This window comes from Dipodomys merriami, unplaced genomic scaffold (assembly GCF_024711535.1).
Source record: "Dipodomys merriami isolate MVZ:Mamm:240054 unplaced genomic scaffold, mDipMer1.0.p SCAF_467, whole genome shotgun sequence".
NCBI classification, from domain to species: Eukaryota; Metazoa; Chordata; class Mammalia; order Rodentia; family Heteromyidae; genus Dipodomys; species Dipodomys merriami.
The window spans coordinates 251,016-270,114 of NW_027206032.1; the positions used below are offsets into that span (position 1 = coordinate 251,016).

The 19,099-nt window shown below is 39.5% G+C and overlaps 1 protein-coding gene across 3 annotated transcripts in view; it reads right to left on the reverse strand.

Annotated features, from left to right (window-relative positions):
- LOC138808674 (protein FAM114A2-like) overlaps positions 1-19,099 on the reverse strand; it is a 38,170-nt gene that overhangs the window by 14,029 nt on the left and 5,042 nt on the right. For all 3 annotated transcript variants that reach the window (XM_069994914.1, XM_069994915.1, XM_069994916.1), the window contains exons 3-9: positions 18,590-18,689; positions 18,038-18,130; positions 13,148-13,239; positions 10,334-10,468; positions 9,668-9,826; positions 8,532-8,655; positions 785-864 (exon numbers count right to left, since the gene is read on the reverse strand). In XM_069994914.1, the coding sequence (XP_069851015.1) occupies positions 785-864; positions 8,532-8,655; positions 9,668-9,826; positions 10,334-10,468; positions 13,148-13,239; positions 18,038-18,130; positions 18,590-18,689 (783 nt within the window). The remainder of the gene's footprint in view (positions 1-784; positions 865-8,531; positions 8,656-9,667; positions 9,827-10,333; positions 10,469-13,147; positions 13,240-18,037; positions 18,131-18,589; positions 18,690-19,099) is intronic.

Genomic DNA, 19,099 nt, shown 5'->3' on the forward strand with positions numbered 1-19,099 from the left:
TTTCTCTAAAGTTGACCATTTTTAAACAATACTAGATTGAATAGTGAAGAGATACACTTGAACTGCAGAAGATGAGTTCCTGAGAAGTGGTCCGAGCAGGTTTCATGGAGAATGCAAGGGATAAGAATAAAAGACTGGGGCTGGGCAGGTGGCTCAGAGGTAGAGCGCTTGCCTTGCATGCCTGAGGCCCTGGGTTCGATTCCTCAGCACCACATAAACAAAAAGAAGAAAGCCGGAAGTGGCGCTGTGGCTCAAGTGGTAGAGCGCGCTAGCCTTGAGCTGAAGAGCTGCGGGACAGCGCCCAGGCCCAGAGTTCAGGCCCCACGACCAGACCCAAAAAAAAAAAAAAAAAAAAAAGAAGAATAAAAGACCAAGTGTTACATTCCTTACCCTAGGACACAGGAGCAAACAGGACACGCTGACTTACATGGCCATCAGCTCCCTCTGTCCAGGAAGCATTGTGTGCCTGCTGCTTACTGGCTTATAGAATGTCTCTTGAGCCTGGGAAAGGTAGGTATAAAAGGAAAAAAGTAGCCCATGACCCAGTGAGCAGTATGCCATGAGCAGGCAACCAAATATATGCTGTATTAAATATTACTCTGGATACAGAACCTCCCTACCCACTCTGACCTTGGATATGCACACAACTCACAAGTCACTAACGAAGAGCAAGGCTTTGCCCAAGGGTCTTACTTCCATATGGTAAATGGTCACTATCTCAGTTTTTAATCCACTAAAGTATTACAAATAAACAAATTAAAATCACCAAGAAGTAATAACTTACCCTGGCAAGTTTGTCTGGTTTGCAGGAGATTTGCAGCTGGGAAAGAAGCTCTGTTATCTCTTCAGAAAAATCTTCATCCCCTGAAAAAAACGAAGTCTCACATGAAAAACATTCCAGAAAAACTGCTGAGGATCACAAGAAACGTAAGAAGGGAGGGAACGTAAGAGGAGGGAAGGCAGCAGAAATATTCATAACAATTTATCTGAGCATGGAATATGAGCGCTTACAGAATCTTTTCGTGCATGGTATGTCAATGAATGTTTTTAATGGGCTTATAAGAGAAGTGGGCATTATCATATTATGATAAAGATAGGGAAGGCTGGAAGAGGTCAAGGATTTCTTCAAGATCTCTTAGGAAAGATTAGGAGTTAAAATGGTAGCCCTCCACTTTCAATGCTCTTTGTATCACATTTCAGAAGAATGCATGGAGATATGAAGCAGATATTGTATAAAGAAAATGGAATTCGAGGCTAGGAATATGGCTTTGTAGTAGAGTGCTTGCCTAGCATGCATGAAGCCCTGGGTTCCATTCCTCAGTACCACACAAACAGAAAAAGCCAGAAGTGGTACTGTGGCACAAGTCATAGAGCACTAGCCTTCAGCACAAAGAGGCTCAGGGACAGAGCTCAAGCCCTGAGTTCAAGCCCCAGGACCAGAAAAAAAGAAAAAAAAGAAAAACAAAAAAAGAAAACGGAATTCAAGTTGGTACAGTAAAACAATCAGGAGACTCAAGGGTAGCCAAGACAATGGGAAGAGTTTCAGGCAGAGAAAATGAGTGCCAAGATTAGGGGGTGAAAGCATGGTAGGAAATTTAGTATGATCACAGAATTTAATGTAAGCAAAGGAAAAAAGCAACAAAGTAGGATCCAGCTAAGACTGGGTTTTTAATACCTTAATAAGATTTTAAACTTTCTAGCAAAGAGAGATGAGGAACTACTGAATGATTTTTAAAACAGAGACAGATAAGATCAAATTTAAATCAATAGAAGGTTACTTTAGTAGCTGAGTAGAGAACTAATCAGCACTAATCTAGGAACAAAAAAGGCAATGAACCTGAGGCAATAATCCATGATCCAAGTAAGAGATGGAGATGTGTAAATGGGGGTGGGGGGGGAGGGGGAGGATTCTTAAACATTGGAAGGGTGCTAAGGAAAATGTTGAAATTATCCTGATGATGGGAACACAGAACACCTCATTGGAGAAACAGGCAAACATATGGGTAAGTCAAGAGCAAACTATAATCAAGACAGCCAAACAAACTGTCAGGAAACATTCCTTCTCTCTTTACACACCTAAATCCTATCCATTCACTCCCTTTGAGACCAGCCTAAGGTTTTAACCCTTAGAATCTATATATTTCTTAATCACCAGTCTGTAGCTTCAAAGGGCAAATTATTACTGCTTTATACCTGCCATTGTCCCCAAAAATCCTGAGGGTGAGAAATGTATCATAGCTCATTTGTCCCTCTCCCTTGGCATTTAAGACAGAGAATTAAAATGATTTAGTGATTTCAAGTATAAGATGGATTGTAAAAAAGGTGATCTCATTAGTACAATCCTTACCTATATAACTCACTTAAGCAATATTTAATTATATCCTACTATGAAAAAAAATCTACTAGCCGGGCGCCGGTGGCTCACGCCTGTAATCCTAGCTACTCAGGAGGCTGAGATCTGAGGATCGCGGTTCAAAGCCAGCCCAGGCAGGAGAGACCATGAGACTCCTATCTCCAATAAACCACCAGAAAACCGGAAGTGGCGCTGTAGCTCAAGTGGGAGAGTGCTCGCCTTGAGCTGAAGAGCTGAGGGACAGCACCCAGGCCCAGAGTTCAAGCCCCACAACCGCCAAAAAAAAAAAAAAATCTACTGGGCTGGGAAGGTGACTCAGTGGTAGAGTGCTTGCCTTGCATGCATGAGGCCCTGGGTTTGATTCCTCAGCACCACATAAGCAGAAAAAGCTGGAAGTAGCACTGTGGCTCTGAAGAGCTGAGGGGCAGACCCCAGGCCGAGTTCAGGCCCCATGACTGGCAAAAAAAAAAAAAATTCAAAATCTGGCTTTTAAGTAGTCGTTCCATTTTCCCAACTAAATTCTACTGGGTGCAAGAAATTAATCTGGAAATATAGTGAGATACCTATATACCAAAGGATTGACAAAAATAACCCAATAACATGTGGAAAAAACTTTTTCATTTGTATTTATCTCATTCCATTCTAAAAATTATTTAGTGTATACTTAGAATATAAATAATATTTCAATATATACTTTTAATTTACAAACATTCAATATACAATGTATTATGCCTGAGTGGTCAATAAACATTTTTCTGGTAATAGTCGTGAACAAAAAGGAGGCTGGGCACTGGTATGGCCATGCCTGTAATCCTAGCTATTTGGGAGGCTGAGAATGGAGGATTATAATGTGAGGTCAGCCTTGGCAGCAGTTTATGTGATCCCCTTCTCAGCCATAGCTTGGTATAGTAGTATGTGTTCATCCTCCTACACTAATGTGAGAGGCCAAAATTAAGAGGATCTCAGTTCCAACCTAGCCTGGGCAGAAAACTTTAGGAGATTCCATCTCAACAGAGAAGCTGGACACAGTGCCTGTGATCCTAATAATGACAGGAAGAATGAAACAGGCGATTGTAGTTCAGGCATGCATCCAGGCAGAAAGCCAGACTCCCCCTGAAAGCAGTTAGGGGAAAGCAGGGCCCAAGGCATGGCTCAGTGCTAGAGTGCCTGCCTACCAAGTTTGAGTGAGCTGAGCTCACACCCCAGTACCACCATAAACAAAGAAAAATTATGGCGGAATATCATTATTCATGTATTCATGTATTCTCCACAGAACTAAGTGTATATGGGGCAGAAGTGTGGCCCAGTATTAGGCTAAGGGTATAACTCTGTGGTAGAGTACTTCCCTGAGGCTCTGTGTTTGGGGACTGGCATAGAGGTGAGGAGAAGTTGCATTGAAAGTATGTAGGATGATGCTGGGAGCTCACAGCTATAATTACAGCTACTCAGGAGGCTGAGACCTGAAGGATGGATTTTTAAAGCCAGGCAGATCTGGTTAGATCTATCTCCACTAATCAAGAAAAAGACAGACTGGAGTCTTGGTTCAGAGTGGTAAGACATCAGCTGGGTTCAAGCTGTGGTACTGGCACCAAGAACAACAACAACAAAATAAATAAATAAAAGAACAAAGTGTGGGCTTTAGAGGGACTTTGGAAGAAGGCAGGACTCTCCCCAAATGGCCAGACATATTCTTAGGCAAAGGGATGGCAAGGGCCAAAGATGCTGATGGGAAAAGATGGCCAACATTACCACAACACCTGCCTTTTTCCCCCCCTTCAGCTACTTTCTATTTTTTTCATACTTCATTGAGATATCATTAAATGCCAACATTACTGCTGAATTCTCTACAAATATCACCAAGGAGGGCTGGCACAGGGTGGGAGGGGAGTTAGACAGGAGTCTATGTTTTCAGTCATTTCTGGTAAACATATTAGACAAAAATCCAACTGTTTAGAAAATCCCTCAGAGTTCCCTGAATGGTATTTTAAGATCAGGATTCCCATTCCTATACAGAGCCCAATGCTGATAACATGAACAGATGCTGTTAATTGCACTATAAAGTTTATAAATAACACAACTGTCAACTGGGGCCTGGTTAGAAAGAATGCAACTATCTATTTCTTTTTTTTCTTTTTTTCTTTTTTTTCCGTTCATGGGGCCTTAACTCTGGGCCTGGGCACTGTCCTTCAGCTCTTTAGCTCAAGGCTAGTGCTCTACCACTTGAGCCACAGCTTCACTTTGGCTTTTTCTGCTTATGTGTTGCTGAGGAATTGAACCCAAGGCCTCATGCATGCAAGGCAAGCACTCTACCACTGAGCCACCTTCCCAGCCCAGAATGTAACTATCTAAACACATTACAATGGCTTTATGCATTTCCTAAGACTTCTAAAAGGAAAATTTTTAAATCTATTTACTTATATCTCTGGCATCATGAAATAATTACCACCTCTTGGTTATAACTATTGTGCCCCATATTGAAAACAGTATTTCATTTAGTACTTATTTTAACAACCTGCAAGGAATTAGATTGGGTCTTCTTATAGATGAGAAAACAGCTCAGTGTCAAGGAATTGTTCAAGGTCACATGGCTTTAGTAAATGACAGATCTTCATTTTGAAACCATCGATAACTCCAAAGCCCATCATGGTTTACTGCCATCTCAACACTTCAGAACAACATTAATAACATGTTCAAAAAACTCTTTTTTCTTTTTATTATGCCAGTCCTGGGGTATGAACTCAGGGCCTGGGTGCTGTCCCTGGGCTTCCTTAGCTCAAATCTAGCATTCTATCACTTGAGCTACAGCTCTACTTTGGGCTTTTGATAGTTAATTAGGGATGAGAGTCTCACAGACTTTCCTGGTGGGCTGGCTTCAAACTGAGATCCTGGGATCTCAGCTTCCTGGGTAGCTAGGTTTACAGGTATGAGCCACCAGCACCTGGTCAGAAAAAATTTTCTAATCAGGAATCAAGCTTTTACATAGACTAAAGTGTCATTTATTAGTAAGATGTTATACAACTAACCAGTCTGCCTTCTTAGAACAAATGCTGAAGACAAATACAAAAAACAAACAAACAAACATCCAGGGCTGCATAAAATCCACACTCAAGGATTAAGGAAAGTCCCTCACTCAGAGATGTTCGCCCTCTCCATAGAAAACTTGAAGGCTAGGGGCTGGGAAGGTGGCTCAGTGGTAGAGCACTTGCTTTGCATGCATGAGGCCCTGAGTTCGATTCCTCAGCACCACATAAGCAAAAAGAAAAAAGCCAGAAGTGGCGCTGTGGCTCAAGTGGTAGAGCGCTAGCCTTGAGCTGAAGAGCTGAGGGATAGCACCTAGGCCCAGAGTTCAGGCTCCACAACTGGGCCAAAAAAAAAAAAGGAAAAGAAAAGAAAACTTGAAGGCTAGTTATTTTACAGTAGATTAAAAATAAAAAAACAAATGAGGTTTAGAGGATAGCAAAGGCAAGCACACTGACAGTTCAAAGAAGATCAGAGCCATCTTTAAAAGCTCTGATATTTGGAAAGTTTTAATCTGGCAGCTCTCAAATATGCTACTTGCAGGACCTCTTAATACTCTTAAAATTTTGAGAATCCCCAAAGAGCTAATCAAAAATGTAAGTACAGCTAAGAGTTGGTGGCTCTCACCAGTAATCCTAGCTACTGAATCAGGAGACTGAGATCTATAGATTGCTGTTCAATGCCAGCTGCATCAGGAAATTTGATGAGATTCTTATCTCCAATAAACAACTCAGGGAAAAAAAAAAAAAAAAAAACAGAAGTATAGCTGTGACTCAAGTGGTAGACTACAGTTCAGGATCAATGCCTGGGTGCTGAATCAAGCCCCAGGACTGGCACAATAAATAAATAAATCGGGGCTGGGAAGGTGACTCAGTGGTAGAGCACTTGCCTTGCATGCTCGATTCCTCAGCACCACATAAGAAAAAAGCCGGGGGCTGGGAAGGTGGCTCAGTGGTAGAGCGCTTGCCTTGCATGCCTGAGGCCCTGGGTTTGATTCCTTAGCACCACATAAGTAAAAAGAAAAAAAAAAGCCGGAAGTGGCGCTGTGGCTCAAGTGGTAGAGTGCTAGCCTTGAGCTGAAGAGCTGAGAAACAGGCCCAGACCCAGAGTTCAGGCCCCAGGACCGGAACACCCCCCCCCCAAAAAAAAAGAAAGAAAAAAAAGAATAAATAAATAGATAAATAAATAAATAAATGAGATATGTAAACACACACGAGACAGACATATATAGACAGATATGTAAAAAAGTAGAACTCAGCCAATGAGCAAAGCGTCAAGTACTAAGTTCAAGTCCTAGTTTCACAACCCAAACAAACAAAAGAAAAATTAGAACTGAAATGCTTGTGGTACTTTTGTAAACTTAACAGAACACCCCATTAGTTGTTAGTATACATTTAGAAAAAAACAACTATATTTTCCAAAAAAGGTAAAACTTCAGCAGAACAATGTCATTGTTTTACATCTTTAATAAATCTCTTTATCATTTAGCCTAATGAAAAACATCTGTATTCCCTTACCTTCTTTTATACTCAGGGATATATTGTTTTAATTACATGAAGAAAATCTACCTTACAAAGTCACTTAGTTGGAAAGGGAAGAAGTATTTCAGTAGCCTTCTTAGATTATCAGTAAAGTTAATGCTTCCATATTCCTTAATACTACACTAAAACCCAACTACTGGTCATCTCTTAAAGTTTAGTGTAATGAGATACACAGCAATGAGCCTGAAGCTATACCACAAGATTTTCTGTTGGAAGTATTAAATTAAAATCCATTAGTCTTTTTTTTTTTTGTCCATGCATGGTTTGCTAACATCACACATTTAATGATGGGAAAATATTCACTCTGAGTTATATAAATCTTCCAAATGCTGACAAACTGTCCTGTAATAAACAAATATAGCCATTATAATCAACACAGATTTCATCAGCAGAGTCCGTAAACAGTTCTGGGAAGCTACAAAGCTCAACAGGGTAATAAATAAGTTCTACAAAATTGAAGCTTAGTTTGAATATTTATCATGACTCATACATAGTTGCTTTTCTTGACATAAAGGCTCATTTCATTTACTTTCAAGAAATGTTCACCAAATAGAATTCTACTGTCTATGACCAGTTATACTTCAGAGTGAAAATGACATTCCATGGCAAAGCAAGCAATTAAATTAAACATTACAAATGGGTTGGGTAGTGGAGGCTAATGACTCAGGAGACTGAGATCTAAGGATCATGTTTCGAAGCCACCCCAGGCAGGAAAATATGTGAGACCCTTATTTCCAATAAACCACTCAGAAAAAGCCAGAAGTGGTACAGTGGTTCAAGTGGTAGAGCACTAGCCTTGAGCAAAAGAGGCTTAGGGCAGTGCCCTGAGTTCAAATCCTAGGACCAGCCAAAAATAAAAAGAGACAAAACTGAATTCACTGGATTCCACTTTCTTAAAACAGCCAATTAGCAAAGAACACGCGTTAGAAATATTTCTAACTAAAATGTTAAAGTAAAACAACACTTAAGATTCATTTGCCAGAAATTACACTTTATATAAACTGCCACATTACCTAATTACTGTAAAAAATGAGCAGCTTCAACATCCATATTTCCTAAGAGATACAGGCTTTAAAATGTGGGATCAGGAAAGGGGAAGAATGTCACTCACACTTTAGGTACTACCACCTTACCTGCCTCAATTCAAGATGGAATTAAGGGTCCCACAAGTCAAGAAGCATCGATGAAGTATCCAGAGGTATAAAGAAAAGGACTGAGGACAAACTCTGACAAGAGCACTCTTTAACTGTAAACACTGGCAGGGGTACATGAACAATATCTTCCGGGGGATGCTAAGAGGAGTCTGACAGGAAAAAAAAAGAAGACATAGGCAAGAGGCTGACATGTCTGAATACCTAGACAGGGGGAAAGTTGCAAAAAGGACTCTACATGAAAATTCTCACTGTAAAAAAGGAGAGAAGCAGGGTACCAGTGGTTCATGCCTGTCATACTAGTTACTCAAGAGTCTGAGAGCTGAGGATCACAGTTGGAAAGCATAAGACATTTTTCTCTAATCACCAAAAAAAAAAAGCTGGCAGTAAACTAATTTATTTCAAAGGTAAAACACTACATATAAATACACTGCATCTTCCCATTCAGATATTGAATTTCCATATTACCTTTTTTCTCTTCTTCCTCTTCCTCACAAAATTCTGCTAGGGAAAATTCTTCTTTGAGTTGTTCTAATTCACCTATTATAACCTCTAGTTCTTCTCCACTCAGAGAATTAAGGACAGATTTCACCTGAATGAAGATAATAAAATATTATGGAAATATTAATAAAAAGAAATCTCACAGGGAGAAAAGACTGAAGAGCTCACTGTGTGTGTATGTTGGTCCTAGGGCTTGAACTCAGGCCCCGGGCACTATCCCTGAGCTTTTGTGCTCAAGTCTAACACTCCATTACTTAAATATAGCAGCATTTCCAGTTTTGGGGGGTTAATTGGAGATAAAAGTCTCACAGACTCTCTTGCCTGAGCTGGTTTCACACCACAATCATAAGATGTCAGTCTCCTGATTAGCTAGGATTGCATCACCTGGCACTAATTTTTATTTTTTATTTTTTTTAGGCAGGGGAATTCTTAGAGCTTAAATTCGGGGTCTGGGTGCTATCCATGAGGCAGTTTGTGCTCAAGGCTAGTGCTCTACCACTTGTACTACAGTGCCACTTCCAGCTTTCTGAGTGTTTTATCAGAGACAATTTGCCTGGGCTGGCTTTGAACTAACCTCAGATGTTAGCCTCCCTAGCTAGGATTATAGCCGAATCTATTTTTTAACAATCTTAACACAACAGAGTAGGTATTATAGGAAGATAGATAAAATTTGTATTTCCAAAAGTAATATGGGCTAGAGATAACTGAAAATTATCAGTGCTTTGAATGGCTTAGATTATCAGAGGAGATGAACTAACAGGAAATTATATATGAATTAGCAGCTGTTAACAGGCTTTTTGGCAGCTAAAACCCATGACACTGAAGAAAAAAATAGATAATGAAAGACTAAGGTAAAAGAAAAAGACAGGGGATGGTAAAACCTCTTTGGTATTCTGTTCTTTTTGTATAGTTTTAGAGAAATAACATTTGATCTACTCAATATTTTTTCTAACAAACATTAGAGGATTTTTTTTAAATCTGTTATACTATTTCCAGAGTCCCAAGCTTTCTTTGGAGACACATTTCATACAAAGAGCAAAGAAACCATGCAACGTTTCTTTTTTTAAGACTCTTTTCAGCTGGGAGTTTGGGACTGGAATTACCTTTATTTCACTTTCTCTCGAAAGCATCTCCAGAGCTTCTAGATGTGAAAGGCCTTGAAATTCATCAAAGAGTAGCCCATAATGAGTTTTCTTGTCTGTTTCCATGGTTACCTCATTGGAGGTCCTTAACTCTTCTTTCTCCTTTGCCTCTCGTAAAACCTAAAAAGAGATGGAAGCATAGAAGCAGCAAACAATAAGAGCTCAAGGGTAAGTTTTAAGAGTGAAGAGAAGCAAAGCTAAGCGAAGTTCCAGTACAGAGTACTGCCCTTCATTCTTGGTACAGCAAATCAAATTCACTAAGGATCAGGAACTGCATGGAAAAAAAGAAGCTAAACATAATTTGATGCATCTCCCAAGGAGCCACATTCATTTCCAAAAGTGATTTCAACATTAACCTAACAAGCAATCTTGACAGAGCTCAGGATTTTGCACTGCACTGACAAAAGCCTACTGCAGAAAGAAAAGAGCTGGCCATTTGTCTAAGTAGTAGAACTCTTACTGCATATCCAATGCATAAGAAAAGCCTTAATTTTATAAAGCATTGAAAATTCTTTACAAGGAAACACTACAAAAAGTCCCAAGTTAACAAAGGCCAAAATTCAAATTAAAAAAAAAAAAAACACAGAAAACAGAAAACAGTAATCAAATCCGTAAAGGTAACAGTACCTGAGACAGAGTAGAATTCCGGTTCATAAGACCCTTGGTCCTTTTAAATCCAGGATCCCCTTCTGCTATTACATCCATTGTCTTCTTCCCAATGAATTCTAAGGCATCTAAACCCCCACTAATAACACTCTTTCCCTAGAAAGCAACATAAAATAGCATTACTACAATATTGGAAAATACATTAGTATGTTTTGGGGAGGTTTTGGTGCCATTCCAAGGACTTAATCTCAGGGCCTACATGAGCTTTTGCCCTCAAGGATGGCACTCTACGACTTGAGCCACAGCTCCACTTCCTGCTTTATTTACTGGGAAATTAGGAAGAAGAATCTTTCAGACTTTCTTGCCGGGGCTGGCTTTGATCTCAACTTCCTAAGGAGCTAAGCATGAGCAACTAGTACCCAACCATTTATATGTTTCAATTCTTTAAGAGTGGTCAATAATACCAAGCACTGAGAAGAACATGGAATAGCAGAAGAAATACACATCACGTATGGAAACGTAGTAAGTTCTCCACTTTGGAAAACTGCTGGCCAGTATGTACTATAGCTACATATGTGCAGTGGTTCATCAAAAAGACATACACAGAGCTGGGAATGTGGCTTAGTGGTAGAGTGCTTGCCTCGTATGCATGAAACCCTGAATTCAATTCCTCAGTACCACATACACAGAAAAGGACAGATGTGGCTCTGTGGCTCAAGTGGTAGAGTGCTAGCCTTGAGCAAAAGAAGGTCAGGGACAGTGCTCAGGCTCTGAGTTCAAGCCCCAGAACTGATGGAAAAAAAAAAAAGAAGATATAAGCAAAAATGCTCAGAGCAGCAGTATTTGTAATAGCTATAACATGGGAACTATTTCAATGCTTACCAACTGTGGAATAAATAAAATATGACATATTGACAAAATGGAATACCACATCCAAAATGCATCATGGTCATATTATACAAAAATATTGTGTGAAACTAGATACAAAATGTACTATATGTATGTAGTCAGGACTATAGTTATCTTCCTAGAAGAAGGGGCATAGTATCTCTTAAAGAGTCTGCACAAGTTCACATTATGAAAATTCATTGTTTTAATTTTCTGAATGAAAATTAATAAATATAGTATTACTTCAAAAAGCTACAGTATAACCATATTTGTGGTACATGCCTATAAAGCCAATACTCTAAAGACTAAGGCATGAGTATTCTGAGGCTGAGGCCAGCCTAAGCTACACTCATATCAAGTTCGAGGATGCTTGGGCTACACAGTGAAAAGAATGAAAAGAGAATCCAAAGTCGCAGTGTACCCCTGTAATCACAGCTACTCACAGGTAGAGGTAGAATTGTAGTTCAAAGCCAGCACAAGCAAAAGCCAACCATCTAATCCAAACACAAACTATTTCTGCTTTCTAGATGCCACAGTGTGATTGATTCTGTTTTGCCAAGTCCTCCCTGCCATTATGAACTGACATCTCGGAAACTATAAATCAAAATAAATAATTGGCTGGGCACCAGTGGCTCATGTCTGTAATCTTAGCTACTCAGGAGGCTGAGATCTGAGGATCTCGGTTCAAAGCCAGCCCGGGCAGGAAAGTCCATGAAACTCTTATCTCCAATAAACCACCAGAAAACCAGAAGTGGCGCTGTAGCTCAAGTGGGAGAGTTCTAGCCTTGAGCTGAAGAGCTGAGGGACAGAGCTCAGGCCCAGAGTTCAAGCCCCATGACAGACATAAATAAATACATACATAAATAAATAAATAAATAAATAATTGTTCTCTTTATATAGACATAGATAGATACATAGATAGACAGACAGACAGATAGATAGATAGGCAGGAAGGCAGAAGAAAGGGCTAATGATGTGACTCAAGTGGTAAAACATACTTCATATTGCCAAAATAAAGGTTAAAATAGCCAGGCAGTGGTGGGCTTTTGGCTCATGCCTGCAATCCAAGCTTCCCAGTTACTCTAGAGGCTAAGATCTGATGATCGGAGTTTAAAGCCAGGCAGGCAGGAAAGTCCATGAGATTCTTATCTCCAATAAACTACTCAAAAAAAAACAAAAAACAAACCAGGAAATAGGGCTGTGGCTCAAGTGGTAGAGGGTAGCCTTGAGCAAGTAAGCTCAGGGACAGCATCTAGGACTTGAGTTCAAGCTCCAACACTGAGACACACAGACACACAGACACACAGACACACAGACACACAGACACACACACACATATACACATACACACACACAAAATGTTAAAATAAAAACTTTAAATGGCTCAGTGGTAGAGCGCTTGCCTTGCATGCCTGAGGCCCTGGGTTCAATTCCTCAGCACCACATAAGCAAAAAGAAAAAAGCCGGAAGTGGCGCTGTGGCTCAAGTGGTAGAGCACTAGCCTTGAGCTGAAGAGCTAAGGGTCAGCGCCCAGGCCAGCCCCACAACCGGACCCAAAAAAAAAAAAAAAAAAAGTTTCTAATAATGTATACTTATAAGAAAAATAATTTTGTAAAGCAAACATTTTCTAGGGCCAATAAACTTCAGAATTTCTGGTCCATACAATGCTATGTGTATGGTTTCATTGTAACTCTTCAATCTATATCCCTGTATTTTTAGGGGAAGTTTTCACATAGCTTTTATTCTACCACTCAGAAGTGATTGATCCTCAAGTGACTGGCACCCTTAAAGAATAAGCAGTCAAATGAGTCTTTCAGGAAAAGAATGGAAAGACATGGAAACCTACTATAGGAATATCAGTCCCACGATGCTTACAGGATAACAGAAAGACACAGAAACCCACTACAGGAATGGACGGGAGGAAAGCAGCTTGCACTTCTTACTCACTGTGCTCTGAACAGCAGTAGAGATGGTAGAGAGGACACCAAATGGCACAGATACTGGTGAGGAGTTTTCATTCTCCTTGGAACTAGTTTCTCCTACAAAAGGGAGAAGATGTACAAACACAAAAGAAAAGTTCATTAACCATTTTCCTTCATTATTATGTGATTTTTTTTTAAAAAATTGAGGCATTTTTGCATACAGTAATCTTATTTTAAGATGAAGGCTAAGATAAGCAATCTTTTATATTTTCATTTCATTTCAAATATAAAAGTATTGATTGCTGGGTGCAAGTGGCTCATGCCTGTAATCCTAGCTACACAGGAGGCTAACATATGAGGATCACAGTGCAAAGCCAGCCCAGGCAGGAAAGTCTGTGAGACTTTTATCTCCAATAAACCCCTAGAAAACCAGAAGTGGCGCTGTAGCTCAAGCTGTATAGAGCACTCTCCTTGAGCTCTGAAGAGCTCAGGGACAGCGCCCAAGCCCAGAGTTCAAGCCCCACAAATCACAAAAAAAAATAAAATTAAAACTAAAAGTATTGACCTCGCTGGGCACTGGTGGCTCAGGCCACCAGTTACTCAGAAGGCAGAGATCTGAGGAATGCAGTTCTAAGCCAGACCAGGCAGAAAAGTCCATGAGACTCTTATCTCAAATAAACTACTCAGAAAAAGCTGGAAGTGGTACTGTGGCTCAAGTGGTAGAGCGCTAGTCTTGAGTACAAAGAGGGTCAGGGATGATGCCCAGGTCCTGAGTTCAAGCCCCAGGACTGGTAAAAGAAAAGTATTCATCTATACACCGTACAGTAAATAACTTTATTGATCTGACCTTCTAAATAAGGGGAAACTATAATTAGAAATAGATCAATGGTTGGCAAGGGATGTGAATAGACAAAAAGGTGTTGCTACAAATTGGCATGAAGGAATTCCCTTATGTAATCAAAATATTCTTCTATCTCAGTGAGCCACATAAATAGTCTTTTATATTGTACTATGTAGCAAATATACTATGATTATACAGTATAAACATAACTATGATTATATAGTATAAACGTAACTATTATTTCTCAACACAAAGTCATATTGCAAAAAAAAAGTTTTACTATATGCAAATTATAGCTCAACTTTATCCTAGAAGACTATGCTGATTATTAGTAAGGGAACCAATAGATGTTACAAAGATGAGTATGTTTCAAAAATAATCAGTTCTGCTTTACCTTTAAAAATCTTATACTAGATCAACTAGTACATCAAGTAATTTAACTATATTATATCAAACACTATTATGGAGAGAACTTTTGCTTTCAAATATTATAAATAAGCTGATTTTACAACTGCCTTCCTACAGAGCAACAATAAAACCAGACAAAATAGAAGAAAGAACTATTTTTAGATACTGGACAAAAAGACAGAACAAGACTTTGGTCCAGGAGAAAAGAGAAACAAAATCAACCCTACAACTGGGCTTTCTTCCTAGAGAAAAGTTCCAAACCCCAACACACAGAGGAGAACCTAAAGACAACAGAACATTCACAGGCAATATAAGTCAGGAATAAAGTCTGGAGTCAAGGTAAGCTGAAGCAGCTACCACTTCAAAGTCAGAAAACATCAGAGGATGAAGCTATATAAGTAAAATGTTCCAAGAATCTACAGATGTGCCCTTGTGTCTTTATCTGAATAATACACTGTTTAAGCACTGGGCAACTCCACACAGCTGAGAGAAGAACTACTGTAAGCAGTAAGCAACACAATCCCCAGAGCTCCAACTAGGCTGAAATATCTGGTGTCTAGACAACCAAAGTGAACAGACTTCATTGAACACCTGAAGACTAAGAGTGAATTCAGAAGAATCAGGGTTCAGCAGTAAAGATAAACTAATGCTTAAGAGTGAAAGCTACACTACATTCACTCTAAACAAGCCTAACAAAGAGAGGGAAAGGGTGACATTGTCCAAAAAGAAATGTACCCTTTACCTGACTTAAGTAACTGTAACCCCTATCTTTATAGTAACATTTCTTTAGTATGAATCTGAATTATATATACAATAACTAACTGCCAACAAAAGGAAAGCAGAACTGGGTGGCTTACACCTATGGTCCTAGCCACTCATGGGGCTGAGATCTAAAGATCACAATGGAAAGCCAGCCAGGGCAGAAAAGTCTATGAGACTCTTATCTCCATTTATATATCCAGCAAAAACTGGAGGCAGTACAAGATATGGAGGAAGGGGGAGCATGGTAGACTGTGAAGCCCTGAGTTCAAGCCCCAGTGCCAGAACACATACATTAAGAGAGGGAGGGGGAGGGAGAGAAAAAAGAAAGAGAGGGAGGGAGGGAAGGAGAAGTGAAAAGGGGGGGAGAGAAAGAAAAACAGAGGAAGAAGAAGAAGAGAAAGAAGAAGAGGAAGAAGAGGAAGAAGAGGAAGAGGAGGAGGAGAAGAAGGAGGTGGAAGAGGGGAGGAAGAGGAAGAAGAAAGGAAGCAAGGAAGCAAGCTAGCTACCTGGACTGCAGTGGTTCACACCTGTAACCCTAGTTACTCAGGAGGCTGGGATCTAAGGATCAGAGGTTGAAGCCAGCCCGGGCAAGGTAGTACAGCCAAGGCAGATTTATCTCTCCAATTATTCACCAAAAATGTGGAAGTAAGCATCACAGAAGTAGAGCTGTGGTTCAAGTGGTAGAGTGCTAGCCTTGAGCAAAAAGGTTTAGGGACAGCACGCAGACCCTGACTTCAAGCAACAGGACAGACACACACACACACACGCACGCACGCACGCACGCACGCACGCACGCACGCACGCACGCACACGCTCTCTCTCTCTCTCCCTCTCTCTCTCTCTCTCTCTCTCTCTCTCTCTCAAAGCAGTAGACAACACCTTTCAAGAAACATGACAAAATTTTAAAAAAGATGACGAAGTAATTTCATTAGTAGCCTCTCTCTTATCTCAAAGTTCTAGAAAGGCTCATCTCAGGTACAATTTCCTTGGCAGTGAAATTAATCTCTCTCCTTAGGAACTTTAGAAGATGGGAAAGTCCTTATTATGAAAAAGCCATCAATTCTATTCTGGTACACTTATTATTCAACTAAAATCTAAGTCCACATAACTTCCACTGAGTAGTAGTTCTCTCCCCATGAGACACAAATAATAAACCTAAACTCTGTTCTCCATGCTAGTCTTCAAAGATGTAAAAAGAACAGATTCCCAAATCTCCTTTCCTTAGATTTTCATATTCAGGATCCATTAACTTTTTAAGACATTAATACTAGCCATTTTATTATCTAGCCCACTCTTCCCAGAGTTCACCCTGGTCTGCATTCCCCTCTTAAAACATGGCCCTGAGTGACAGACATTTTCAAGTGTTATGAAGACAGTGCTATCTACTATCCAAACATACTTCTAACTCCTGTTTTCCTTGCCCTCTAAAAGCAATTCCTGATACAAAATTTCTGATAATGCCAATAATTTACTCTCCCAGTATCTCTTAGTATGAAAATTAGACATAATACCATTCTAGCCAATGGCATTTGAGAGGAAAGTTACTGGCAGCATAAGGAGCAGTCAAACTTCCTGTCTATATAATTCCTGAATTTGAGCTCATTTGTTTTAGAAGACAATACCTGCATCCACAGGATGATCTAACAAGTTACAAAACCATAAAGAAACCAACAAAGAAAACTGAAGATAACGGGACCCTCCTTCCATCAAAACACCATGCAATAGTCTATTTCTAGAGTTCTTCAGAGAGAAAAATAAACTCATTTTTAGATACATAGAGTCTTAGTCATAGGCAATGATGCCTCATTAAGAACAGTGCACCTCATACATGGAGTATTTTGCAGCCATGTCTGAAAAAGGTATCTCTCCAGTCTACTGACCCATGCACTATGGACTCAAATATAGGTCAATCTAGTTCTCTCAAGTATTTACAAGTAGTGATAGTGGAATGTCTTAGTCCCTGATGAATATGTATGCCAAGACTCAATATAACGCTACAGATGGAGAAAGATAGGTAGAATAAATCTGCTTCCAAAGAAAAATGATAGATGAGCAAAGAGTATTAAACGAGAGACAATAAGGACCCTGAGAAATGAAGAAAACAAACCTGTTCTTCAAAACTTTTCTATATGGTTTAAGCAAGTGCAGGTTTCCTTTTGATCAAGACAAATTTCCAAGAATATACCTTCACCTTTATAAAAACACAATGCAGGAAAAAAGAAAAGAAAAGAAAAAGCTAGAATGTAGCTCAGTAGCAAAGCACTTGCCTAGCAAGTGCAATGCCCTGGGTTCTACACCCACTATCAAAAAACCAAAAGGAAAAAAAAAATCACCCTAAACAAACAAAAATACTTTTTTCTCCTGACAGATTTAAATTCAGCTACAACTGGTCGCCAAATAAAGTGCTAAGCAAGTCTCATATTCAACAAAGGCCATAGGCAGACAGGCAGACAGGCAGACAGACATATAGATAGATAGATAGATATAGATATATTTGCCAGCCCTGGGCACTTGAACTCAGGGCCTGGAAACTGTGCTTGAGCTTCTTTTGTGCAAGGCTAGCACTCTACCACTTGATTCACAGTGCCACTTCCAGCTTATTTTCTTTATATAATACCGAGGAATCGAACCCAGGGCTTCATGAATGTTAGGCAAGCACTCTACCACTGAGCCACATTCCCAGCCCATGGCCATATAATTTTAATGTCTAGCAGTCCTTTGAAATTACTTTAGATGCAGAGTAGAGAGACATGAGCAGGTATAAGAGACAGATCTCTAACTGGCAGCTGGATCTGCAATGTACCACACCACAGCTCTAGGATGTCCCATGTCCTTAGTATCAGATGGTCATTAGATAGCTAATGAATCCAAAGTATCCTGGAATTAATGATTCCATATACTGACCTCCAGCATGCTTGACTTCTGCTGAAATTTCACTGGGACTAGGGATCCCAAGGGAAGTCTCTGCCTTTTCAATGACGTTTGAAATACCTTGTCCTAGAGAAAAATCACAATGTATTGCTCTTTGTAACCTAAACTAAACAAATACAATATCAAAAATGAAATATCAAAACGTGTATGTTCAAAATCAGGATGGCTACAAGACATTATTTTTAACAATTTAGGGTAATTAATCCTTGGGACTATCTCCATAATATATATATATATATATATATATATATATATATATATATATATATTATTTTTTTTTTTTACAAAAACCCTGATATATCATCACTAAAGAACAGACATACAGACATGTATAGCAATTCCTAGACTTCATTCTAATAAGAAAATGATACCAATTCTAGCCATGATATCTATCAGCTCATCATTACTCGTCTTCAAACAATAAATCCCTTGAATAAATGTGGAGGAGGAATTATTAACAAAGTCCTTTGTAACACACATCTGCAAAATGCACACGGACATTAATGAAATGACTGATAATCTTACCCACAGTGGCTACTGTAGCTGAAGCTGAGGAGAGCAAGGACTTGCCCCAGCTGCCCCAATATCCCCATCCGGTCTGGGGTACATCTTTGGAAACAGTTTCCTATTGTCCCAGTAAATGGGGGAGGGGGAGAGAGAGAGAGACAAGAAAGTGTGAAAAAATTAGAAAGCCAGAGTCTAATATATATATATATATATATAAGTTATGTAATTAGTAGCCAAAGTATGGGTAACAAAATAGTATTTGGTTAATACATTGCTTGACTGACAGACAGTTGCATGTTTTCATCATGTAAGCACCATGCAGCAAAGGTAATTACTGCTGAAGGCTTTTATAGAACTGAGAAAATATTATCCTTGGCTGGAAAAACAAGAAAAGAAGTGTAATCCTAAATTAGTATTGAGCTTGAGTCTCAACTTTTTTTTCCTTGTACCAGGGCCTCACACGTTTGACTTGCTTGCTCATGGCTGGCACTCTACCACTTGAGCCACACCTGTAGTCTGGCATCTTGC